Source organism: Laccaria bicolor, genomic scaffold (genome assembly GCF_000143565.1).
Source record: "Laccaria bicolor S238N-H82 LACBIscaffold_57 genomic scaffold, whole genome shotgun sequence".
NCBI lineage: Eukaryota > Fungi > Basidiomycota > Agaricomycetes > Agaricales > Hydnangiaceae > Laccaria > Laccaria bicolor.
This window is the reverse complement of record NW_001889928.1, coordinates 121319-145591: the sequence shown is the minus strand read 5'-3', so window position 1 is coordinate 145591 and position 24273 is coordinate 121319. Positions and strand designations below refer to the sequence as shown.

The following is a 24273-nucleotide window of genomic DNA, read 5'->3' as shown; positions in this document are numbered from 1 at the left end:
GGGGTTTGTGTCGGATGGTTGCCACGTTGCTGACGCGACGTGACCTGTGCATCTGGTACTAAAAAAAAGGGGGAGGGCAGTACCATACTTACATTTTGGCAGCATGGTGCCTGGAAAGAAGGACCTTCATGTCGTGAAGGTGTTCCAGAGACCAGCTAAGAGTAGATTAGTGAAGGAACGATAATATTGATATAACAAACCTACCATTTTTCCGAATTCAACAGAAACAGGTGATGAATCCTGTTTCCGGGGTCATCCCTTGGTCTCTTTGCCGCCGAACTGCATCCTCACCCAACAATGCCCTCAGGCTTTGCTTATACCCAGTTCAAAGAGGCCGTCCGAGTATTCGACGCGGGCTGTATGTCACCGGCTTGATTTTCGCGCTCCCTTTTGGGCAGCCGCATTTACGTTCCGGAAGAGGAGGTATTGTTGGAGGGTGCGTATTGGGTGCATATAGAGCAGTCGATGAGCTGGCGAATGAAACAGCCACCTCGGGAGGTTCGAGATGGACTGTTTGAGGTGTATGTGAAGCGGCCGATGGGGTGGTGGCTGATAGAGGGCTTGGATAAGCCGTGGAAGGTGTGTGGGAAGCGAAAGGTGAGCCAGAGGGTATGGCGTTCGCTGCTGAAAGTGTGCGATGGTCGGCAGGGGAGGTTGGAATGGTCAGTGGAACCAGAGATGGGGGATTTCCCCGAGAATCTATCATTCGATTGAAAGAATGTGAGTATGTTGAGTAGGTCAAACAGATAGCTTACGCACCTGAGGGGTTTCCAAAGTTATTCTCCATGGCCGGTGTGAATTCTTGTCCAAACCGTGATCTGTTCAGATGTCGGTTGCATAAGCAACGGCGCGACAAAGAAATTTGTGGGACTTACATGCCTTCTGAGTTTCCGGGTGATCCCAAACAAATTGGGGGATGTTTCCCCAGCTCTTCGACGTGTACCGATTGAGAATCTGAGTCTGTCGTGGTTGAGAGAGACGATAGCGACGATGGTCCAAGCAATGCGTTATCCTCTCAGCAGCGATCATGTGATGATTACATAATTTAATTTTCAAGCTCAGTATCCGTATCCGCTATTCTCCACAGGCATTGTCATCCAGCCATATTCTCTCCCAGTCGATTCAACGCCCTCCCATAGAGTTTGATAACTCAGAGCACGTGCTTTTTCTCCTAATTGGCTCGTGTACAAACGACCACATTTGGTCCAACTCCAATGCCATATCATCGCGCTCGATTGGAGCATGGAGCACTCGATATACCCTACTACAAATGGGGTGCTACTCGTATTACCCCTCGAAAATGCCAGGGAACTATCAGTGAAGAAAAACGCCGTGTCTAAACGATGTTTTGAACCATGTCCCGCAAAGAGCACGGTTTTGCATCTAGCTGTCAAGTCAAACTCACGACCACTGTAACGGTAAGTAAAGCCATTCAGCGCTTCTTCATCTTGGACTCCAAATACCCTTCGATGTCCACGAATCCCATTTCCATCTGACTTTATAGATCAGGGCGATATCTGAAGCACGAAAGCCATCTCCTGTATCAAACAAACAAACCTCAGCGAGGACACCCATGTTCAAACAGACTATGATCTACACCCCAATCCAAATCCGTATTTGTATTCAAGAGGCTTCTCCCGCTGTTATGTCAAAGGTGGCCCTTGCGGAGTCGATTCCCACCTCTCTCTTTTGGATGGACGAATGGTGTTAAAGTCCGACTAGTAGGCGCAATGTATCTCTGCTTTCACAAAACCACAATTTGAAATTGGTTTTGAGCGCTCACTACTGTTGCAAGACGGTGGGTGGCCCGAGCATCCGTTGGAGCTAGTTATCAGAGTTTTTGGCGTTGGATATCATGGCATTTCGAGACGTGTGGGTATTCCATGGTATCTGTGTGCGAGGCGCAAATTCCTGTTGGCGTTCTCTGCCCAAATTTACTTCCCGGAACTCAGTTCGGTGGGCACGTTTGGTTGGCTCTAAACTCTTTGTTGATCAGTATTTAGGCACTTCACGGTTGGGAGTCCATTCATAAAGTCGTCCCCCCCAAATTCAAGCAAATAGGGGTATTCGACTTGGCTGTTATCGGTATTACCGACCCAAGCCCAAGTGTTGATGGCTTTTTGGAGGCGGTAAGAGGCGGTAAGTATGTTTTCAACGAGAGACCGGCTTCCTTTCGTGAAATCATATCGAGGGTTCAGGAAAGATCCGAAGTGCGGGCAGCAGCGGACGCACCACTGCCGGTCATCTGGTCATTTCAGAGATCTAATCGAAGTGACAGAATGTCTATTGACGACCGAGCTTACCCTGATTTTTGTGGTGTACCCTGGTTAGTGGTGATTGACAGCGAGTCAGCAGGTTTGGAGTTACATAAAGGGTCATTAGGCTGCTACCAGCTCTGCTACCGTGTTGAAAGTAGGATGGCGAGGAGGTTGCTTGAACTGAACTGTGTTCCCTTGTTCTATAACAGTGAGACAGTTAGCGTTCTTGACCGCCGTTGGTTGACCGCCGACTTGAATGAGACTGATATTGAATGGCGGTGGAGAGCTTGTTAGAATTGGAGAGCCATGTGACGCGAGGCCCAGCTGACCATAAACCAATTGTAAACGAATGCTCTCAGGAACGATTTTTACGAGCGACGACTTGTCCTCTTTCCTTCTTCCGACATAGACTCTCTCTCTTTCCCCTCTTTCTATCCATAGATATCTTGTAGTATCCTCAAAACAACCCCAAGGTCCCTTATTAGATCCGACCACAACTCAAGCACCATAAATTTTTGTCAGACTTTTAGGAACAATTCAGTCTTCTTGGGTCCGCCATTGTCCTCCTCCTCCTTGTTCTTTCCTCCCACTGAAACAACGAGCAAGGTAGAACTCGTAGAACCCACCACCACCAATCACCGCATCTGTACAGTCACCGGAAATATCCCATCATGGCATCCGTTCACCCCATTCGTACACTCGGACCATCGCCCATCGCCATGGCCCACAGCACTTCCATCAACCAGCCAAATTCGTCCGTAGACCTGGACGATGACGATCGGAAAAGCAGGTTCCAAACCAGCCCCGGGGGTACCGAGAACGGCAACGGTAGTGGGGGCGGCGGTACTGCGTCACTCCGGGAACGGGCAGCAAGCCAACCTCCACGCTCGTCCGACCAGGCCTTCCTTTCCTCTCCGTCCTCCCAGCACTTCATTCCGTCCAGCCTCGGAGGCAGCGGAAGCCCCTGGACCGCCTCGCGCATGTTGAGTCCCACCCGTGGCCAGCCTGTCCCCATCCGGAGCTCGTCTTTCTCTTCCAACCCACAACAGGGCCAGTTCTCTTCCGCCATGCGTGAGCGCGTGTTTCCTTCGACATTTGAGGACGATGAGTCGGAGGGGTTCTCTGATACGTATGATGAACGATACGTGCCACCTTCCCTGTCTAGGGGTCGCTCGTATGGACAGGATCTGAGTCGCAGTCGGTCCCAGAGTTTGGCTGTCGCGCATACTCGTCCAGGGCCCGTTGGGAGTCCGTATACAGGCTCATCAGCGATGCAGAACTGGAATGAGCCGTACTTGACGTCCAACACCACTCCACTGAATATTCCAGGGGGACGAGGATACGGGGACATAAAACCGCCAGGAAGCAGCCGCTATGGTTCCCTAGGAACAATTGGCAGGTCTCCCACCAACCTCCACTCTGCTTCCCCTAATAATGGTACCTTTGTTGGTAACGGGTACTCTAGGCAGCCTGCCCCGCCCGACATCTCCAACATGAGCCCCTTCGTTAGAGATGTAGGGCAGATCCTTCTGGATGACGGATCTGCATTCCGAGAGCTCTGGGCTGGGATGCACCCACCACGCGATGAGAATGGTGGTGGAGGCAGTGGAACCACCAGTCGACGCCACAGCGTCAGCGTCGTTCAGCCTAGACGCGGAAATGTTGTGGGGTTCAGCGCGCCTGGCAGCGACTCTCCCGAAGAACCTACTCGTCTCCCGTTCCAGTCCTCAGGGTTTGGCCGTGGGGGGCTTTTGCTCACTGATGATGACCTTGCGAGTGACCTTGGGTTGCTGAACATCAACCCTAACGAACCTCCTCCCCCTTCTTCCTCGTCCTCGCAGCTCCCTCCCAGCCAGCCAGCTTCGCTGCCGATCTACGCCCCCCTTTCTCGCAGCCCACCCTCGAAGGATCTGATGTCGCAATACCAGTCCATCAACCTCACCATCCCAAGCAACCCATACACTTCGCGCCAGACGCCCAGCGATGGTGGGGTGTCCGCGGGTGGGAGCAGCTCTCCACACGGGTTCTATGACCAACAGGAGTACAAGTCGAATCGACAGCAGCCAGAGCTTACAGCACGGTATGTCCCAGGACAAGGGATCCAGTATACGTCTCCCCAGCAGCAGCAACAACAACAACAACGGCACCAACACGGTATCAACGGTCCTCAATACACACGTGCCCGCGCCCCATCCTACTCCGGCTCCAGCGGCGGCGGACTCACCTCCCCCATCTCACCCACAGGCCACCGCGTGATCAACCCCCAACAACAGCCCTACTTCCCACAACAAATGCAGAGAAGGCTCTCAGACGCGCAACAACAACCACCCTCCTCCGCCTCCAGCACCTCTGCGAACTTTGCAGATCTAGGAAAAGGCGTGCCGTTGCACTCCGTACCCTCCTCCTGGCCTTTATTCATCGTAGAATTCAAAGCAGGCCGAACGGATTTATTTTACCTCACCGATTTATCGCAGGAGATCCATGTGGGTGATTTGGTTATCGTCGAAGCGGATAGGGGGAAGGATTTGGGAAAGGTTGTGAATGATAGTATTACGCTTGCGGAGGTGGAATCGTTTCAGCAGCAGCAGATGGAGAGGGAACGGGCGGCGGCTGGGTTTGGTGGTGATGGTGGGCAACAGGGACACGTGGTGGGGGGTACGCCTACTAGCCCTGGTGGTGCTGCTGGTGGGGGAGGGACGACGACGGGGAAGAAGGAGATTAGTCCGAAGAGGATATATGGGAAGGCTGGGCCGCAGGATACGCAGTATGTTTCCTTTTTGGCTTTGTGGTTTTTGATTGAGGTGTTTTGTAGGCTTTTGTTGGCTAAAACGCAGGACGAACTCAAGGCGCTGCAGCTTTGCCAGAGCAAAGTTAGGGCGAAGAAGTTGCCGATGGAAGTCATTGATGCAGAGTATCAGTGGTACGCGTTTAAACCCACTCTTTTTCATTTTTTCGTCTTTGTAACGCTTTTCAATGGCAGGGACCGTCGTAAATTGACTTTCTACTTCATCGCGGAGAAGAGGATTGATTTCAGAGAGCTTGTTAGAGAGCTGTTCCGGTGCGTTTGTTGGCTTTGTGTCGTGATGTTGGCTAACACGTTGTGTATGTGCAGGCTCTACAAAACCCGGATATGGATGGCATCTCTCCCCGGGTTTGAGTAGGATGTATCCCATCATCACCATCATGAAAGACTGAAGACCCAAGACACTTACAAGAACAAGAAAGAGCTTACACGGAAACGGAGATAACCCCACCAAAAGACTCAGAGAAGCAGACGACTCCACACAAGAATTTCATACATTACAAGCGGCTGCTTAAGACGACGCAAACGCACAAGAGACCCTCGGACGTTTACAACAAAATTGTAATAGTTAATGCCAATGCGGAACTAAACGCTCGCGACTTTCGACAAATCCCAATCCCCCTAGATATGCAACACCCTCTTCATCCACATTCTTCTTTTCTCGGCCTTTCATTTATGTCCTCCCTTAATGCTTCCCTTCCCCCTCCCCTTCTCAGCCCAATGCCTATGCGCCACCCACCCAACCAAACAACGACGGCAGGTCCAACGAACATTTCACCCCCACCTGATTCCGATTTTCGGCCCTCTTCTTGGAATCACGTACGATTACGAATGGACAATTTCGCGGGTTCTGTCTGCCTCGTCTAAAGTATCACTTTTTTTTTGCTTTTCGCTTTCTCACAAATGTTGTTTTTTTCTCCCTTCTTTCTTCCTTCCCTTTTTATGTTCGCCTTCGTGTGGAGAATACGACGGACTGCCACATTCTTTTCTTGATTTTTTGGGTACGATGGGGAGTGGGTTTCATGCATTGCTAAAACAAAAAAGAGAGATTATTACATGTATCATTACTGTATGCTGGTTGTTCAATTATTTAATATTACATTTGCCTACGTAGGCCCGTGATGGGTGATTGGGTGGTTTTGGATGGGGAACTTGAAGGGAATGGGTATAATATGATATGGAGGCGTCTTGATGAGAATAGATAGGAAGAATACAGGCGTTGGTGGTATCGATACATTGGGATCGGGGATCCATAGGGCGCTAGTGGATGCTCGGAGATGTCATGATGCGGCTGTCGTAGTGCCGACTTTCCGTTCCGCGGTTACTTTGGACAAGGGTGTCAGCACGCCTATTTTGTAAACATAGTAAGGACGACGACGTACCCCATGTTCTACGGTCCATAGGACACTGCTGCTTCGACGCAGCTGTTCCTATCCATTTCAGCAAACAATGCATGTGGAAGACGTGTGTGCATTCGCCCCAGACTAAGATGAGTTACATTCAATTAATGTACGGGGTAGAACGAATAGAGACGCACTGAGCGGACAATCGTCCCCTGGGACTTTACACGACGGACAGCACCCTTCATAAGGGACCCGACAGATACCACAGACGTCGCCTTCGTTGTCGTTGTCGGCGTCTTCTTGCTCCGCGGTGCCGATGTCCCACCGCCACTGCGCGACGGCGTGCCAGTGCTTGACTACTACTTTCATGTTTGTCGGCGTTGGATGTGGGTGATGGTAAAGAAAAGATATGTCGTCGCCGTCGAGCAAGGAGTGGGTACGAAGACTCGACGTTGAGCACCAAGGTGTTAGAGTTGGAGTTGAACCAAAACTGACGTTCAACAATGCTGACAATTGTTTGGCTTTGTGTACGCGTCCTTACGCGTTCCCTTCACTACAGTCTCCTGATCAAAAAATATCTGGTGATCTAATTTCTTCCGGATGGACGAAGGTCGGTTATGCTTATTCATTTTCATAATATGATTATCCCGTAACGACCTCGCCGCACAGACCTAGAGCTACCAGCTGAACTTGAAGAACGGTTGAATATCCTCACTCACGTCGTTGAACTCCTCGGAATCGACGATGTTTCTTTCGCAAGGTGGGATTCAAAGTCAGGCCTGTATGTGTATCACCGACAAATATAGCTACTCGATGGCGCTCTACCGCCTTATCGACGAGTCGTTCTCTCTCTCGAGGACATTGAACCGGCTGAGGTTTGCCGAGGAAGAACTCAAAATCCATCTCGCGTCAACGAAGCACGAACTACAGTTAATATCTCAGTTGTGTTTTCGAATTGTCTCTGCAGGTCGTTTTCTCATCGTGTTCTTTTTAGCTGGAATGAGACAATCAAGTCTGGACAATCGTCAGAAGAGAATACTGCAAGCATCGAACGAAGGAGAGAAGTTCTCCTCAAGAAGGCGAAAGAGTACCATAAAGAACTTGAAGCGGCTATGGTAAACGTCTTACCTGTGCGATTTCAAGCTCTTAGCTGAGAGCAAAGCTCTTCTTTAGGCGGAAATGCCAGAGCCACGAGTAACTGTGACTCAGTTGATCAAACAACAGGAAAAGAACAAACTTCTGGAACAAGAGATTGAAATCAAACGAGCAAAAGTCGCTGCTTTTCAAGGGTTACCACCTGTAAGTCGAGAAGCAACAGGTGGTTGCGCTAACTAATGTTTCGATAAGAACCTCGAACTTGCACGACACGAATTGCGAAATGCTCGCAACGAACAGATGGAATTGATCCAACTCAGGGAGCGTCTGTTAGGCAGGATGGCCGCGGGTGTCGCATGAACTTGAATTTCTGAATGATTACTTATCTCACGATTTCTTGTCGGGGTCAGGAACCGCACCATCAAAAACTACCACTTTTGATGGCTGCCCCTCCGCGGTTCTTGGGCAGCTCTACGATGCCTATTCAGATAACGACCATTGTCAACCATCTTCCCCGAACTGCCGGTTTATCCTACAGCAGCACAAGCGACCGCCATGTCTTGATTTGGTGGTCGAACACCTCTACCTCACATCCCACCAGCCTTGCAGCCCAAATCATTCAACTGACTTGTCATGCAGGGAACTACTACGCCCCAGTCGCCCTCAGCACCACCGTCACACTCACACACACAGAATTCCTCGGGTTGTTCGCTCGAGCACGGGGTTTGCCAGATCGTCGGTGGTACCCGGCTGTAGGGCTTAAACACGGAATTTGTGGTCGGACTTCGCAAGAAGCGTTGGACGATTCGGTTCGCGAAGTGCACCTTGTGAACCGTTGGCCTGAGAATTATCTCCCGACTCCTCCGCATTATCGTAACTGATCTGCTGAATTTTGTAACGAAAACAAAGATGCCACGCAGTACTTCCTCTGTATGTAATGACGAGACTCGGACGCTCCATTTCACAACGTCCTCCATAGAGTCCGGATTATTATTCTGAGAATAGAGTCAAGAACGTCCAGGGGGTTGAAGTTAGGTCGTATGTCACGTCGTAATTCCCGCTTGATACCGCCAAGGAGCCCCATAACCCCGTGCCCTAGCGGCAATTTCCTCGTCGTAAGGAATGCATGGTATTATTCAGTGGACTTATTGGAGGCCAGCGTAATGGAGAATTGACTGGAGAATCAACTGGATGTTGATCGGACCCATTGAACGGTTTGAACAAATCAATCATGAGAACAATCATCATGTGGATTAGAGAAGTCGCTGCTAGAAGAATATGGGTGTAGTACCAGGTCTGTGATGTGATGGCTTTGAGATGGTTTCTTGTGACCCCACATGCTCGCCGGTAGAAGTCTCAATAAAATCTCCATCATGATCCTGGAGAAAGACTGGAAGATATATCAGAATATTTGAAGATGTCTTGTAGCTCGTCGTATCATTCCTAATCATGAAGGGAAGAAGAACCGACCGCTGAGAGAGATTATGCTCAGTGCCAGCGCCACTACCTGAAGATACTTTCCCCGAAAAGGAGTGAGGTTATGAAACGACTCCTTCGCAAGTGGCCACAGGAAAATAACAGGCTCAAAGAACGCAAGCTACCGGTAACCCGGTGAAGAACGCCGTCGCCAAGTGGTCACCGGCCAGGATTGGGCTGGCTTCCATAGATTTAGATGTCTGTCGTCCTATATTGACTGTCAGCAAGTCAACGTAAATATGATATCGGCTTCGGCCAACACTAACTTGGGAGATTTCTTGACACTCGGAAGAGATAGAGAGCGCTCAGCTGCACTACGAGAGGGACACCGTCGGCCTTCAGCATATCGAAGGCAGACAACTTGAACTTTGTGAACTTTGAGTAACCTGGCAAAATTACCCCGGCCCAAATCCCGTTCGAAGGCTCGGCTCCAATGGAGCTCCGTTAATTAGCCTGGACAAGGTTACCCGGCGTTTCAATACTAAATACATGTCCCGGATATGCCAGAGAGCGAATGAAGGTCGGATGAGTTTTGCTCAGAGAGTTGTTTGTTCTTATTTATTATTGGTGTCCTTGGATCAAGTCCCGTTCATTACCAGCTTCATTGAACGACGACACGAACGGGCATAGCCAAGGAAGACCCACGCTGAAATAATTCAAAATGGACTCAGGATCGAACTTTTCCGCAAAACTTGAGCCTTTCCTCCTAATGGCTAAATCGCTAAAGGGCGCCGCGGCCGCAAAACTGATTCAAGACGCCACCTCCGCACCAGGTGTCTTCGTTTTCTCCGAGTTGCTGGAACTGCCGAACATCCAGGAGGTGCACGACAAGGCTTTTGGGGTTGAACTTTGATTGACATGCTGCTTAAGTTAAGCAAGAACGAACAACACCAGAAATTCCTATCACTCCTACAGCTGTTCGCGTACAAGACATATCAGGATTATCTTCGTGCGTCAGGAGACATATGTTCATTCAATCTCTGACTGGCTATCTTAGGATATAAGGATGCGCTGCCGCCTCTGAACGCGGCACAAACCATCAAATTGAAGCACTTGACCATTGTCTCTCTAGCAGCGGAACGGCGGGTGAGTCATATCTAGAACGATCAGAAAACTCGGTCATTTACCATTGGTTTAGCTGCTCCCGTATTCTGATCTGCTCAAAGCCTTGGACATGCCAAATGTTCGTGAGCTAGAAGATCTCATCATCGATGCTATCTATCTCGACATCCTGCGCGGGAAACTTGATCAGAAAGAGGAGCAGCTGGAAGTGGAATACACGATGGGAAGAGACCTTGAGCCGGGGAAGTTGGAACAGGTGCTATTCGCCTTGCAAAGCTGGTGCGTTACTCGACTCTCTTCATGTCGTTGAGGGGCTCATACATTCTAGGGCGGAGACAACGTCCGCTGTTCTCGCAACCCTTGACGGGAAGATCAACTCTATTGCAGATGACGCCGCAGCGAAGAAGATCAACCAACGGGAGCACGAGAAGATACTGCAGGCGAATCTGAAGGACGTTTATGACAAGCAGAAGGACAAGAGTCTAGGAGCCATGGGTAGATCTCGTGTGTATGGCGCTTCCGGATTTTCTGAGATGATGGATGTGGATGAGCCCTTTGATATCGTGAAAGGGAAGAACCGAAAGTATGTGATCCGTTTCTTCGACATGTTACCATTGACTGAGTGCTATGAAGGGCTTCACAAGACACGATAGCAAAACCGCTACGAAAGCGAAACAAGTTCTAAACCCCGAACTCTTTCTGTATCAGCATGTTGTACAATAGCCCCTCCACGCAATATATTCCATTATACCTACGGCAGACTTTTCCCGCCACCGCTATCGCTGATTGTCGTTACGTACAAATTAATCATTCCCTGTCGGTTGTCAGTACATGTCAGTGCGCACCGTTCATTTTTATGTAAGTGAAGACCGCTACCTCCAAATTTAGGCGGTTCGCTCGTGCATCGCCTCCAGTCGCACCATCTCGCATCATCCTCTCTTCAACCTCGGTTGAATGACGATTTGTTACCTGGATAACACGTCTCATGCCACTTTCAAGTGACCTCTTGCCGATGTATTTCAATTTTCAGCTTCCCCGATGATTCTACCGTCGTTGCAACAGTTGTGCAACAGTCGCTGGTAGCGTGGACGCGTGTCAATTAAAAGGCATGCTGCATCGATGCGGCAGTGCTTCTGGAATCTCTGCTTCTCGTCCTCCCATTGACGCCGTGCCTTGTTCATATCTTACGTGAAAACGTTATCCGTGTCATGCCGGTCCTTCAACTTTTCCCTGGGTAAGCAAATACTTGCGACACTTTTACACTTCCTGACCTTCTAATCACTTACCACTACCACCTCCCCTTCTCCTTGACCTCTTTTGTCATAACAAGTTGCCCTATGCACGCAGCAGCAGAGGCGCCCCTCGCAGACGATGGCGGAATCCTTCCACCCCCTCAATTCCTATCCGTCGACGTTGCCCCTCCCCCTTGCTCAGTTGTCGACGAAGCGCTCTCCGAGACTCCAGTAATCATCATTGGGCCATCCTCCCGACCCCTCAAAATATACAGCTCGACGGCAGCCGCGATTGCCAACTTCAAACCGACCCCTCGCGAGATCATCTGCGGGATAGCCCCCCATGTATTCGACGAATACAAGCGGAGACATGGAAAACCATCGCGATCGCATTCAAAGAGACGTCGATCCGCTGAACCACGAACGGGCGGAAAGCCGTCGCCACTCCGAGGGTCGGCCGTGATTTCATGGGACGAATGTTCCATCTACGTCGGTACGCGGCTACTTTTTTCCATGGTTCGTTGCTGCTGCGGAATGCTCACGTCCTTTTGCTCACAGAGTCTGAACAAAGGGTCGAGGAGACCGGCGCTCCCAGCCGATCAGGTGATTTGAAGGACGAGTGTCCCGCTGTCCCGAAATCTGGTGAAACCCTTGTTAGCACTCAAGAAACCAAGAGTTCGGAGGACAAACGTCTTAAAGTGACGTCCATAATACCTTCCCGGCCTCCGCCAAAACACGATAAAAATCTCTGCTTGCGGAGATTCCGCTTCGACATATTCAAGTGCGTAACGCTTACACGCCCATATCTCATTGATCTTTTATCTAGACTTACTACGGGACCACAGAACCTTCGCCGTAAAATTCAATCCTGGGCTTCGACACGTCTTCCCTTCCTGAGCTTATCATTCCTTTATTATCCTTTCTGCTCCCTTCAACACCTTCTACACTCAATAGCTAGAGAGATAGACTCCTGTTATCTTGGAGTGCAGACCACCTCACAGATCTGAAATCGACGATGACCTACACAACACATTGTAAAGTTATATATAGTAAGCATGGACTTGCAATTGTCAATGTATCTTCCCATGACGAAGGCGCTCAAACGATGATGGATCTCTGGCAAGCCAGGTATTACACGCGTTATTTCGAGATTCGGACCGGTTTGGCGTACTGGGGCACATCCGGCGCGTGAATCGAGTTGACAAGTACTTCGGCCATCACTGGCAAAAGACATTCACTCTGCCATTGAGTGGCTCATGTGAATGAAAATTTGGTATGTCATATATATAGTTGTCTCTACAAACTGGGACACAACACACGCACAACACATCGATACGCACTATCGCTTGACTATCGCCGACCGGTTACTGTGTTATACAATTCTCAAATAAAATACCAACTCCCCTTTGTCCCAGGTGCGAGAAAGGCGCGTTCGTTCCAAATCGTATCCACCGTCCATCTCACATAAACAGCCCCTTCTCTTAACAATATGTCCAGAAGTGAGGCTGTCGAAGCCCGTGGTGAGCTAAAGATGTCGTCTGCAGAGACTTAAAGTGGTAATTTTATTGGCAATACAATGAATTCTACGATTGTTGGCCAATGGTCTATAGCGAGTGCCCAATAGCGGAAGCCATGACGCGACGCGTCGATCTAATTTCGGAAGTCGCGTCCCCAAAATACTCACGTGATGTGCTTTTGTACTTTTTCCAGGGTTGACAGAATCCCTTCAGTTAAATTCCTTCACCTCCTGACTTTCATGCGTGCTCTGCACCTCACAACAGATTCGTATCGAAACGGGAAAGGCCTAGCCTATCCGTTGCAACTGGCTAATGAGTCCTGGAAAATGTTCGTCGTTGGTCCCTTGCATCTAGTTTTTTTGGGCTAACAGTTTCAGCAGCTTGGCAGTATCAGTGCTTCAGTCATCTAGACGTTACCCGACGCGTTAAATGTGATGAAATTCTGAATGCGGCGAACCTACTTGATTATTCAATGTGCTACACTGGCCGCTTTCTTTTGCAGTGATTCGTCTAAGACCCACTCCCTCTATGAAAGCCTCTCAACTCTTTTTCATAGGGGGATCAGTTATTAGTATGACTGCTCTGTTGACGCTATCAATTAGGATCAAATGGAAGTGCTCGTCAGGGTGAGTTGCCAATCAGTCGGTGGTGGTTAACAAGAGATCTAGAAGTACTTATCAATTGACAGGTTTCGTCAACGTTTGAAGTTTCTCGCCTCACGGAATGAAGAAGTCTTTCCAAAGAGGACAAGAAGCCAATCAAATATTTGATAAGATATACAATCCGAATCTCGTGAATTCCATGCTAATCCTTGTCATAATCCTAAACCTTCCCAATATCGCATCGTCTACTCATCCTTCCCCATAAGCTCATGGACGATATCAACTGCACGCTTAAACTTGATCTTGTCCTCCGGCGTAGGCTGCACCGAGCTCTGCTCCCGAGCACACCCCTGTGGCCCCAAATTCATCCACTGCAGATCCTCGCTGCCCCATGCGATGCTCGTGTCTAGCCCATAAATATCCTCTGACCCTGGAGGCGACTCAGTCGGGATGCTGTGCAGGATATCGTGTAGTTCGTTGAGGAGCTCCGCGGTGTGCTCTTTCGAGGTATCAATCGATTTGGGAGCGAGATCTTGAAGGGATGGGGCGTCGGGTTCGCGAGTGGCAGCAGCGATGTTCAAACAAGATACATTAGAGGGCTTCGTCATTGTGACGATCGCGCTGGGATTTGGGGGCGCGAAACCACCAGTCATGCCTGTCCGGATGGTTAGTGGTCAGTGTGGGGATGGCGTGGGGACAGATACCTTTCTGAAGACGAAGAGAATATTCTCCTGGTGCGACCATTGTGGTGTCTGTCCGTAGAGAGCTGGAGTTGGGTTGGTTTGAGTGTTAGGAGAGGATACTTAAGGCTTGATAATCATCACCGTCCATTTGGGGTTAGGGTTCGACGGTGATCACGATAACCGGAACCACTGTCACTGTTAGCTACGAATGAGCGCTTTCTTATGCATTCGTAGGTGATGCTTCGCCCTTTTACAGATTTATGATACTGGTCGAGTTGTTCCAAGTTATCGGATGATTTTAGATTTCAAGATTCGTCGCCTTGAAAACCAACAACCAGCATTTTAACTTAGAAGCTTGTGCATATCGATATCGTCTTAAGCACCATAGCACCACAAGACAGAAGGAGAAGCTTATCTTGAAGCATGGTCAATGAGGGAGTCCTCTCGCGATAGGGAAGCACTTGAACACCTGACTGGGAGATGCCGCTATCAATTGTGAATTGTGTCAATCACCACCTCCTTGTCCTCACAAATAAATGAAAATCGTATCAATGGAGACTGGGTATCAAATAATCAGTCTAAAGTAGCGTGTACGATGGTCAGTTTTTTTCTTCTTACTATGGGCACACAACTTACTTCATGTCTAAATGGGAACGCACCAATATTAATAATGGTAGCCTCTAAAGCTCAGCAATCCGTCATCCCATTTTGAATCTGGCCCGCAGACTCATTTCCCCGATCTCTTTAACTTCGTCCTCAGTAAGACCAAGGCCTAACGGAGATGGAGCAAGAAGAAGGGCGTATTCCGCCAACAGAGAAGTACGAAAAGGCAGGATGTCGTCCGTCTGCGTAATATACTCAATGATTGACTTTCGCCAAATAATAAAAAAAAGGGACATACACAAATGGCGATCAAATGATTTTCCTTGAGGTATTGACGAATGTGATGGGACTCCAATGCGCTTACTGTTTTGCACCTGCACCAATAGCAATTTGGAAAGTTCGCGACAAAAAATGTTGAACACTGCTCACAATAAATTAGAAGTTAGGCAGATCTCAACGCAGATGTTATTTTTTATCACGATATCCATAGCTTCCTTGTTGAGAAATGTGGCGTGCCCCAAGCGATCGGGTTGGAAAGACAAGAGCTTCAGAGTCTCCTCGGGGGTGCTAGAAACGATCTAAATATGGGTATAAATGTATGCGCAGGGGTTTTTAAGTTGTAAGGGGTCTCACCTCGGCGATATGCAACGTGATACCCAATCCTGCTTTCTTCGCTTCACAGAAAAATGTTTGAAAATCCGCAACGTTCCCCATGGATGGTTCGCCGCAGAGATCAACCCCAACAAGTCTTCTTCCCTCTCCTTTTAGCTTAAGTGCTATATCCAAGCATTCTTGCCAAGTCTTTTCGCCAGTTTTGCGATCCAAGCTCAGAATTACGCCCACCTTTTCCTCATATTTTTCCGCCTCATTCAGAACGGTTCGCATATACAATTCTCTGCTCATGTATTCCGTCTCTCTTGGTCCCGTACGAAGTTCAAGATAATTGCATTGCGGATGGTCACCGTCCAGGAAAGCATTCAGAACACCACGCGTCGCGCAAGCCAGGCTTTCAGGCGTCGACGTCAAGTGATAGATGATTGGGAATACCGAAAAGAAATCGTCTATCGTCTCAAGCTCAGAACCGTAAATGAGTCGTTCTATCGTGGCGTAGATTGCATCGCCGTGTGTGGATGATGGAGAGTTTACTAAGTATTCCTTGCCAAGCTGTTGGATGACCGCAATGGGTATAGAACCGTTGAGGTGGGCGTGAAGTTCAGCTTTTTCGAGAGATTGTAGAAAAGTAACCTGATCAGGTTTCAATGAGGCGAGTGCTGCTGCGGCAGGACCAGCGATGGCCATTGGAAAGGGTGGGTAGTCCGAGTCAGGGAGTTAGAGCGCCCTGTTTGCCGTTGTTTTTTAATGGTTAACCAGAACAAAACACTCGACCTGTCGGTGATTTCAAATTATTCGTTTTTCCTTATGGTATACTTATGAGAGGCAAGGATAGGAAAAAACGAAGATCAAGTCGTTCTACAACCTCGCCCACGTTTATGCTTCCTCTCGAAAAAATCAGAACACCGAAATGACCGAGAAAGCGACCCAACAGCTCATCGAAAGGTATATGGTCCATTTGGTAAGTTTTGGATGCGCATTTGACTTCGAAGCAGCCTGAGTGCTGAGAATTGCGACAGAGAAATCAGAAAAATAAACATCTTGATCTATTGGGGTAGCCCAGTCCGGGGTATGACCTTGCAATACAAAGCCAATGAAAACGACGGTTAAATAGGAAAGATTACAAAGGACTCACCTCCAAAAAAGGTCTGCATCTGAAGGCCTCTTATCCTCCCTTGGTTCGTACCTCGTAGAACCAAACCATTGACGCTGATCACACTCGTCCCATCTAAGAAGAGTTCTAACTCTCCGTTTGCCTTTCCAACGTCGTTGAGTTTCACGCGCTCAGCGACAGTGGTCCATTGCCCAGGCGTCCAAGTATAGTTGCCTCTCCCAATAGAAGCCCCGAACGTATCATTGCAATCTGAATCCGGCAATGTGCATAACTTGCCGTTTGCAGAGAAACCCGTTTCATTGGCTGGAGGGAGGTATGTGTACATCTCCCCAGTACCATTGGTTCGCCACATCAGGCGCGCCGAAAAGCACGCGGTGTTTCTGCTCCCCCCGGAACAGGTCATTGCAACCGTTTCATTCTCTCCGCCGTCTGAACGACTCTTGTCAGTGATCACCACTCGAGGATTCGTACAGTGGAACTCACAGAATCCTGGGAGCTTCCCGCCCATGACAAAGTTAAATCCAGCAGGAAACCACACGGAGTATGCAAATGTAGCATGCGTCGCGGTAGAGAGGTTAACGGACGCTGGTCCAGGTGCGTAAAATGACATACCACCCCTGGGATCGGCGTCAGGTCTGTACGACCCCTTCGGGTAGTGTGCTTTCATGGAAGGCCTGCCGTCGGGCGCAGGGGCGTAGGTGTGAACTGACCCCGACATCTCATGGGTCGGCCTGAACGTCGAGTCATTGAGGGGGAAAGGGTGGGAATCTCCAGAGAATGTTGTCCAGTTCTGAAAGCTTGATGATAATGGAAACAGGGCCTGCTCCGTAGCTACAGCGCGCGACACGAGCATAACCATCTGCTGAGCTATCACTCAGCGCACTGGAAGGATGGTCAAACGATTGAGAGCGGTGTAAGACAGAAAGAACGGACGGGGAAGTAGTCTTTGAAGGGCTCAATTGCGAAGTAAAGAAGAAAGAAAAAATCACGGTGAACAGTCGTCTGTGGCTAAAAAAAAGCTGGCAGAAGCTGTCGACGCGTTGCATTGAAACGACGACAGAACAAAGTCACACGATCCCTGAATAGATTGCTTGTCAATGGCCGCGCCTAAGCGCATAAGTACGGATGTCGTCAGAACCTCACTAGCATATCTTTTTCTTGCATTTTCTGCGCAAGGGTTTGTGAACTTGGATGGCAGCTGGTGAAGAAAAAAAAAAGGCTTCTTAGGGGTTCTTAGGTAAGCAACGACGAATTGCAAATGGGGGTGGTCTATAAATAGACTAAGCCTATAATCAGAACTCAAGCTCAAGAGTGGAGTCGCAAGCAGTCGATTACGATTCGTTTAAATTAGAGACTGTCGGATGGGTCACTAATATCGCTGTATAAAATTAACCTACAGCCCTAAGCGCCCAATTGAAATTGAGCTGCTGAAAAACATGTGGCCATGGCGTCAAATGCCCGTTCAGCCAGTTCAACCAAGAAATCTACGACAGTCGAGACGTCTTTTCAGAAAATGAGCCACCGCGGTGAGTCCAAGATCTCGCAATGAGTGATATACAAAAAAAAAAGAGGAGGTAAGGGAATGAATAACAAAATGAATTCGAGACTTATGAATTTAAAAATGCATCCTCAACGCGATGCTTCTAATCACTCTTCACACAGCCTCCGCCATCCAGGAAGTCAGTTGATTATAGCGATTTGCTCACTATTCGACATTCCGCGGAGCATAAACCTTGGACAGAAAACTGTTCAACTTTTCTGAAAGCAACGCTTGTCAGTGATACTATTTGATTATGTAAAAATGTTATGTAACTTATGTTCTTTCTATAGCTCTGCGGGTGCCAGAGATGACGGCGATCACGGCCTACGCACACGAAAGGTCAGTCAACGATCTTGAGACTTACGAATGAAAGGTTCGGGGTTGTTCCCTGCGTCGTTTTGCAACGCCCCCCACGGCGATTTATAAGGGAGTTGTTTATTCAGACAGGCTGACGGGCAACAATGTGTCTGAAGCTCGCAAAAGGTTGGAAGCCCAAGAGCTCACTGAAATGGCAAAGAAAGCCAAAGAAATGTGCAGATTTGTCACGTGTGTCACACCTCAAAAAGTTTGAGCAACGACCTCGAGGAGGGCGATTTCTAGGAGCTGTTCATCACTATCTCCACCGAACTATTCCTTCACCAAGAGCACTATCATCAAGTGGTCCCCAGCTCAAGCGCCTCCCTCCCTCGAGTTCACAGCCCAGTTTATTATTCGTCGTTGCAAAGTGCCAGCCTTGTCGAAGTGCTCTAGTGTGCTTGGTCTCCTCTCCCGACGTGATGAGGCGGACGCCGTAGCAGGTTTCGCGAGTTCGCTTCCAGCACTACTTATCCCAATACGCACCCTACACGGAATCAGTGCTTTTGGTCCCCAGTTTTGTGTTTACACCTACGACACGGCCACTCCAAGCTTAGCCCCTTCTGTGATTGCGCGCGACCGCACTATAATCGCGTCTCAGGCTCGATGGCGGTACAAGCGAAGTTAAGAGAGGTCGTGGACGCCATCAAGATTATGGCGGCTGCGGGGAATGGTTGAACTAGGTGTGCCTTTCAACCGTAAACGATTCCCGCCTCGTATCAACCGGACATCGTAGCCTCTTTCTCTTTCTTTTTGTCAAATTTCTACAGTACAATTGTAGGAAGATCATGGTTGTCATCTGGTAAATACCTACCAATCACTCCCACTCCAATTCATTCTCCTTGAGTATGCACGAGCGTCTGTCGGATACGAAGCACGACGATCTGTCAAGCGCCAAAGAAAGCGGCAAAGCACCCGGATGTCCCCATTGGAACGCCACCATGCCGGCGCTACTCAGAAGTTACTGATTCGGCGCGTTGTTTCTTCTTTTCGCCTGTTCGTCTCCCTTCATTGCGTTCCCTGTGCTTACTTATCGCGTTGGGACCATTTATCGAGCCAACGTCTACGTTCTAACCTCTCTGTTAACATTCGTTCGCCTCAGTACCATCATTGCTAAAGCACTTTGACCCGGCCCTTCATCAATGCCAGAGATTACACTGTTGTGCTGGATCCTCGGCGAGGACCTCAATAGTGTTTTTCCGATCGGGATAGAGAATCACAAAGTTGTTGGAGACCTGAAGGTCAAAATCCGGGAAGAGAATTTGTGCACATTGAAACATATCGATGCTAGGGCGCTAGCGCTGTCGATAGTGAGTGGGCCAAATAGTCGGTTTTCAAGCTCCTTGACAAAAACATTCCGCAGGTAGACATAGACTTGAACGAAATGGATACCCAATCTCTCAACAGCCATGTGGTAGAAGATGGAGTTGACAATTTCAATAGACTGGATGCGTGGACACAAATCTCGGAGCTTTGGGAGTTCCAACCTTCCACGGACAGACTTCAAATCATTATTAGGCTCCCTCCTGCGAGTCAGTGAAATTACTGCTCTCAACAGGAAATTTTACGAGTTACTTAACCCGAATCTTTCATTAGAAAAAGAGTTCACCCCAATTTGGAACGTTCTTATTTCTAGAACTGTGCTCGAAAAACTGCAAAGAGCCCTCCTGGACCTTATTCCCTGGATCGCAGCCCTTTACTTTATAATAAAGTCGTTACAAGCTTCGGCCGCCCAGGCTTATGCCAGCCTTCTACAGAGTGGTACACCCGACTTTATTGTGGGGTATATTTCCAATATCTCAACATCGGACAACCTCAAGTCTTACGGGGATATGATAAACTTTCATGCTGTCAACTTTATGCTTATTTCTGCTGGAATAATCGTAGCCTTGACAGTTCTGTGCCATCTTGTGTTCGCCTTCATTTTTGAAGTTCTGTAGCAATTCTACTCTCCTGTATTTTAGCTACTTGTCGTCAGGCCGCCGAATCTTGGATATATGTTCTCCGGCCAACTACCAATTGACAGCGTTTTTTTTTCTCGCTCAACAATGGCCAGAATTTAGGTGACTGTCGTCAACTTTCAAACAATACCACAACGTGGCGATGCTGTCAATTCTCCTTCGCCAGGTTTCGCCTGTTGAAAGGGCGATGGCGAGAGCTGGCAAAATCCAAAAAAGAAACTGAACAGGGAGGGATTGTAATCGCGTAAAATAAAGATATACAGTTGCCAGCGCTGCCCGGAGGCTAGCGGGTCTCGGCATCAACGACTTGTAAAGCAATCCAAATCATTCTCTAGCTGCTAAAAAACACGCGGTCCCAAGCGCGGAGATTGAGAAGTCCATGAGACGTTTCTCAGGGAAATGAGCGACAGGGGCCCCCAAAACCTCCATGACATACGGAATGGCAATAAGTACCACTGCGTCCGCCCGGAGATTTAGAAGGAGATCAGAGGAATGGTAGAACAAAGTTCTCGCCAACACGATTAGCTAGGCAAAACTGGGTGTTAGCAAAGATGTCGCAAGGGGATTGAAGGACTTTACAGCGACTGTGATCATCCCTCCCCTCCCGAAAACGAATCTACTATCTTTGAGGACTGGGCCTCCATATTCCTCTACGGTAACGATGGCAACTTCGTAGCTAACGGTCAGCGTCGAAAACTACAAGGTCCTTCATTCTGAACCTACCAAAGATTGTCATCGCAATGTATGCAATGGCCGCCAGAATGCATATGACTCTTCCTCGTGATGTCAGAGACACTTGAGCCGCAACGTGAGGAGGCGCAATGAGAGGCTGCGACTCCTCATCCTGCTGGGGAATGGGATGCTTGTCAGGTGAAGAGTCCTGGTGTCGGCGATGATGGAGCTGGACATAGAGGAGTCGAAGAAAGGCTACAGCAAAGAGGCCAGCAAGAGAAGCGAGTTGATCCATGGCCATGATGACTTCTGGAGGGGTTTGGGAGAGTTCAGTTCAAGAAGCTCACAGCATTACAATACGCTTCGTCGTTTGAATAAATCCATGCAGTGCGAGCGATGCGAGCGGTGATTACCATCTTCATGTCCGAAAAGGCCTCAATGCGCGTCAATTCAAACCTGCCTTGTCCAATCTTCAACGCGATGTCGGGCGCTGGGTACCTTTCATAGGATCTGTGAGTCGAACGACAGGACGCGTCTCTGCAGACGGACTGCCATCCTCGTCACCCGAGAAGGCCTTCAAAATGCACATATATGGGAGCCGGGCGGCCCGGTCCTGACTTACGGCCGACTGAAAGCTTGGCACCTGCATCCAGCATTCTCTTCACGGCACTGGGCAGATTCAATTCTCGCCGCTCATATTACATATCTTAGTGAGGATAGGGACAGGCTTTCCCTGACGCGCCGTGTAAGCCTCTCTCCCCATCAGTTTTTCACCCGGGCGTCGAAAATGTTCAAAACGAAATTCGACTCGAGTCAGCCTGAAGCAAGAAGGGATCCGGAAACGATAGTGGATGTCCTGTGCTACGAACAATGTTTCTGCAACAGTTGAGCCACCAACGATCCCTCAAAAATGGTGTCTAGGAGAAGGACTCGGATTTCACCCCTCGCCATTTAATGGGCGCCCTTCCTCGGGCATCTCTGGCGCCGCTTCATGGACATGTCTTCATTGAACAACATCTATCACACTAAATGGAGGCTGTGTTCAAGTTGAAGACCTTCGAGGTTCTACGCGATAATTCGGTGAATCATTACCACCTAACAAAACCTCCCTGATTTGTCGGCTGTGTAGAGTCGCTCTAATTCTCTTTTCATTTTTTTTCAGCGCAATAGGGCATCCTTGTTCTGCCAAATTTGTGATTCTCCGATGGACCGTCCACCAGCAATCGGTGCATGTACAATTCATTCGCCGGCGGTGAAGTAAAAAATGCAATATTCAACACCTTGTCCAATGTCGCGAGTATATAAGGACTTGATACTGTCGAGAAGAAATCATCATCAACTTCCAATGCTCGTCCTCCAAATTCTCACAGCTGCCCTCACCATCTCCTTCGCCAAGGCGAACCCCGTCGCCATTGATGTGCGCAATTGGGATAGTAACCCCGCTGCGGATGGGGCTTTCAAGCGCGAAGAACTGGCTGTTACGAGTGCCACCAGCAACTACGCTGAATACATCCCAAGCCCCACCGAGACGAGCCTGACTCTTCGCTATTACCAAGAGCGGGCCACTTGCCTTGATCAATTTGTCTGGTATTGCCAGGTTCCCGCAGGAGCATGCATTGCTGCCTTGGGCGCTATCGTGTGTATTTTTGTTCTGACAGATTTATGTGCATCTTGCTAAAAAGTCGTTATTTAGGCGACACCAGTTAACCTCTGGTCTCTTGTTCCTTGTGCCATCGCCGCCGTTTGTGGATCGGTATGTAAAAATTATTTGTTGAGATGAAGTGTTATAAATTTTTATTCAAGGTGGCCCTTGTGTTCGGAGCGTTGTGTTGCAACAGCATCATCAAAAACTGCGACGGCTCAAGTTTCTCGTCGTCGATTACTAGTGCTAGCCGCGTCACTAGCAACATCATGGCAGAATTTAACGGCGGGGGAGGTCACGGCGACGCACCTTTCACCAGAGGTTTGCTAGTCGTTGAAATCAAATTCCTGCTGGCTGACCAATTAAGCAAGATACCTTCAAGACCGCATTTAACAACTATTTGCAGAGTCACGGTTCCGATATTCCTAGGTGAGTTCTGAACAGCCTTTGTAGATTGCGTCACTCTAAATGTCGGAATCGCAGTGACGATGACTTCAATAACATGTACAACAGCTTCTTGGCTCGTACTTTCGTAAGCCCTTTGCCAAATATATTATGTGTGGACTTGGATCTGACTTGAATGCGGCATGCCGTGTAGTGTAGCTTTGGACCAGGAGAAGCAGGGAGCGGTTGCGAACCGAATTCTGTCTCTCACGACGATGTAAGATCGCCTTTTCTTACCTGTCATTGACACATCCTGACGTTTCTCCCCTAGTTCAATAGCTTCCTCCACCGTCAATGAATCATAGGTTCAGGGTTTTCAACTACATTGTACATTTTTCTCTTTTTAATTCGATTTGGCAGGGCCTGTACGGTTTATAAATGTTAAATCAACTGAATGTGAGGGCCCTCTCCCGGTGAATCATGGTGCATGAAGGCCTGACAAATGTCCACACCCGGCAAGCCCTCAATGTCCGGAGGCAATTGGACCCGCGGGAGGAGCTGTAGTCTACACAAAAAAATAGAACTTGAAAAATATCAGCTCCAGTAGTACTATTCAAAATCCCCATGCGTCCGTTGCAAGCTCTCCTAATAATTACCCTTATTGAAATCCATTCATCTCAAATTCATCTCAAATTCATCTGCTCTGTATTTTGTTGGGTCTTTCAGCAGTAATTTGAGTTCTTCGCCTTCTGTTGCGGTCAGTTGTACCCGAAAATTTCCCTCGCTTTACAGAAGAACCTTTCGTAACAATTTGCGCCGCGAGTTCTTGAAAAGGGGTGGTTCCCGGGTTAATTGCCTTTCCGCGTAAGAATTGCAGTTTTGGTAAATGGTAATTCTCCTTCTGGTAGTAATGGGGACAATAGGAGATCAGGAACCGAAAAGAGTGCGATTGTCGTCCACCTTGAAAACTGAGGCTCCACCGGTTCGTGTCGCCACTCCGTATGCTGGGGTTGGACTAGAATACATAATAAGCGTTAATGGCAGGATAAGATCTGGAGGAAAGGTGTTGTGCCTACCATACGTGACATGGGCGGCGTTGACTCCGGGTAGAGCATGGGGCTCTGCCACTTGCACGCCGTCATGTCGCGAATCTTCAAGGCGAGGGGAGTTATCCACGAAGGCGGAGGGATCACGATTCACGAGCACATGAAGGACGAATGTCTCTCGCGTCGCTGAGAGGCCTGAAGCAGACCTTTGATCTTGTAGAAGTCAAAATGCGAGACCATCACAATAGCCTTCATGATCAAGCTAAGCCTGGTG

General features: G+C 48.8%; 10 protein-coding genes across 10 annotated transcripts; 5 read left to right on the top strand and 5 right to left on the bottom strand.

Moving 5' to 3' along the window:
* Window positions 1–325: 325 nt before the first annotated feature.
* LACBIDRAFT_313120 (uncharacterized protein) lies at window positions 326–787 on the bottom strand (the record flags this gene model as incomplete). The annotated part of the gene is made up of 2 exons (XM_001888610.1): window positions 326–699; window positions 760–787. The coding sequence occupies 2 exons, from the start codon at window positions 785–787 to the stop codon at window positions 326–328; spliced, it is 402 nt and encodes a 133-aa protein (XP_001888645.1).
* Window positions 788–1355: 568 nt separating this feature from the next.
* Window positions 1356–5419, top strand: LACBIDRAFT_333940 (uncharacterized protein; the record flags this gene model as incomplete). Its single annotated transcript, XM_001888671.1, has 8 exons — window positions 1356–1418; window positions 1726–1956; window positions 2004–2143; window positions 2279–2326; window positions 2911–5022; window positions 5071–5178; window positions 5239–5316; window positions 5371–5419. The coding sequence occupies 8 exons, from the start codon at window positions 1356–1358 to the stop codon at window positions 5417–5419; spliced, it is 2829 nt and encodes a 942-aa protein (XP_001888706.1).
* Window positions 5420–6341: 922 nt separating this feature from the next.
* LACBIDRAFT_313118 (uncharacterized protein) lies at window positions 6342–6773 on the bottom strand (the record flags this gene model as incomplete). The annotated part of the gene is made up of 3 exons (XM_001888609.1): window positions 6342–6385; window positions 6444–6545; window positions 6599–6773. The coding sequence occupies 3 exons, from the start codon at window positions 6771–6773 to the stop codon at window positions 6342–6344; spliced, it is 321 nt and encodes a 106-aa protein (XP_001888644.1).
* Window positions 6774–7583: 810 nt separating this feature from the next.
* On the top strand, window positions 7584–7859 carry LACBIDRAFT_313117 (uncharacterized protein; the record flags this gene model as incomplete). The annotated part of the gene is made up of 2 exons (XM_001888670.1): window positions 7584–7703; window positions 7752–7859. 2 exons carry the CDS (start codon window positions 7584–7586, stop codon window positions 7857–7859), a joined length of 228 nt encoding a protein of 75 aa, XP_001888705.1.
* Window positions 7860–11374: 3515 nt separating this feature from the next.
* LACBIDRAFT_313115 (uncharacterized protein) lies at window positions 11375–12276 on the top strand (the record flags this gene model as incomplete). The annotated part of the gene is made up of 3 exons (XM_001888669.1): window positions 11375–11762; window positions 11828–12050; window positions 12096–12276. The coding sequence occupies 3 exons, from the start codon at window positions 11375–11377 to the stop codon at window positions 12274–12276; spliced, it is 792 nt and encodes a 263-aa protein (XP_001888704.1).
* Window positions 12277–13594: 1318 nt separating this feature from the next.
* LACBIDRAFT_295723 (uncharacterized protein) lies at window positions 13595–14139 on the bottom strand. The gene is made up of 2 exons (XM_001888608.1): window positions 14093–14139; window positions 13595–14043 (listed from the first exon to the last, which is right to left on the bottom strand). The coding sequence occupies exons 1-2, from the start codon at window positions 14130–14132 to the stop codon at window positions 13634–13636; spliced, it is 450 nt and encodes a 149-aa protein (XP_001888643.1). The 5' UTR covers window positions 14133–14139; the 3' UTR covers window positions 13595–13633.
* A 452-nt stretch (window positions 14140–14591) lies between these two features.
* On the bottom strand, window positions 14592–15973 carry LACBIDRAFT_186343 (uncharacterized protein; the record flags this gene model as incomplete). The annotated part of the gene is made up of 5 exons (XM_001888607.1): window positions 14592–14649; window positions 14708–14916; window positions 14973–15048; window positions 15104–15252; window positions 15308–15973. The coding sequence occupies 4 exons, from the start codon at window positions 15971–15973 to the stop codon at window positions 14770–14772; spliced, it is 1038 nt and encodes a 345-aa protein (XP_001888642.1). The 3' UTR covers window positions 14592–14649; window positions 14708–14769.
* A 210-nt stretch (window positions 15974–16183) lies between these two features.
* LACBIDRAFT_313112 (polysaccharide lyase family 14 protein) lies at window positions 16184–17259 on the bottom strand (the record flags this gene model as incomplete). Its single annotated transcript, XM_001888606.1, has 3 exons — window positions 16184–16362; window positions 16422–16829; window positions 16884–17259. 3 exons carry the CDS (start codon window positions 17257–17259, stop codon window positions 16184–16186), a joined length of 963 nt encoding a protein of 320 aa, XP_001888641.1.
* A 654-nt stretch (window positions 17260–17913) lies between these two features.
* Window positions 17914–18922, top strand: LACBIDRAFT_333932 (uncharacterized protein; the record flags this gene model as incomplete). Its single annotated transcript, XM_001888668.1, has 4 exons — window positions 17914–17926; window positions 18231–18279; window positions 18388–18486; window positions 18586–18922. The coding sequence occupies 4 exons, from the start codon at window positions 17914–17916 to the stop codon at window positions 18920–18922; spliced, it is 498 nt and encodes a 165-aa protein (XP_001888703.1).
* Window positions 18923–22272: 3350 nt separating this feature from the next.
* On the top strand, window positions 22273–23391 carry LACBIDRAFT_333931 (uncharacterized protein; the record flags this gene model as incomplete). Its single annotated transcript, XM_001888667.1, has 7 exons — window positions 22273–22563; window positions 22621–22680; window positions 22731–22890; window positions 22941–22998; window positions 23083–23101; window positions 23168–23230; window positions 23374–23391. The coding sequence occupies 7 exons, from the start codon at window positions 22273–22275 to the stop codon at window positions 23389–23391; spliced, it is 669 nt and encodes a 222-aa protein (XP_001888702.1).
* Between the last annotated feature and the right edge of the window lie 882 nt (window positions 23392–24273).

Coding starts and splice junctions, on each gene's coding strand:
- LACBIDRAFT_295723 (XM_001888608.1), bottom strand. CDS start 14,132: ATGGTCGCACCAGGAGAATATTCTCTTCGTCTTCAGAAAG. Junction 14,044..14,092: donor TTCTCTTCGTCTTCAGAAAG/GTATCTGTCCCC, acceptor CCATCCGGACAG/GCATGACTGGTGGTTTCGCG.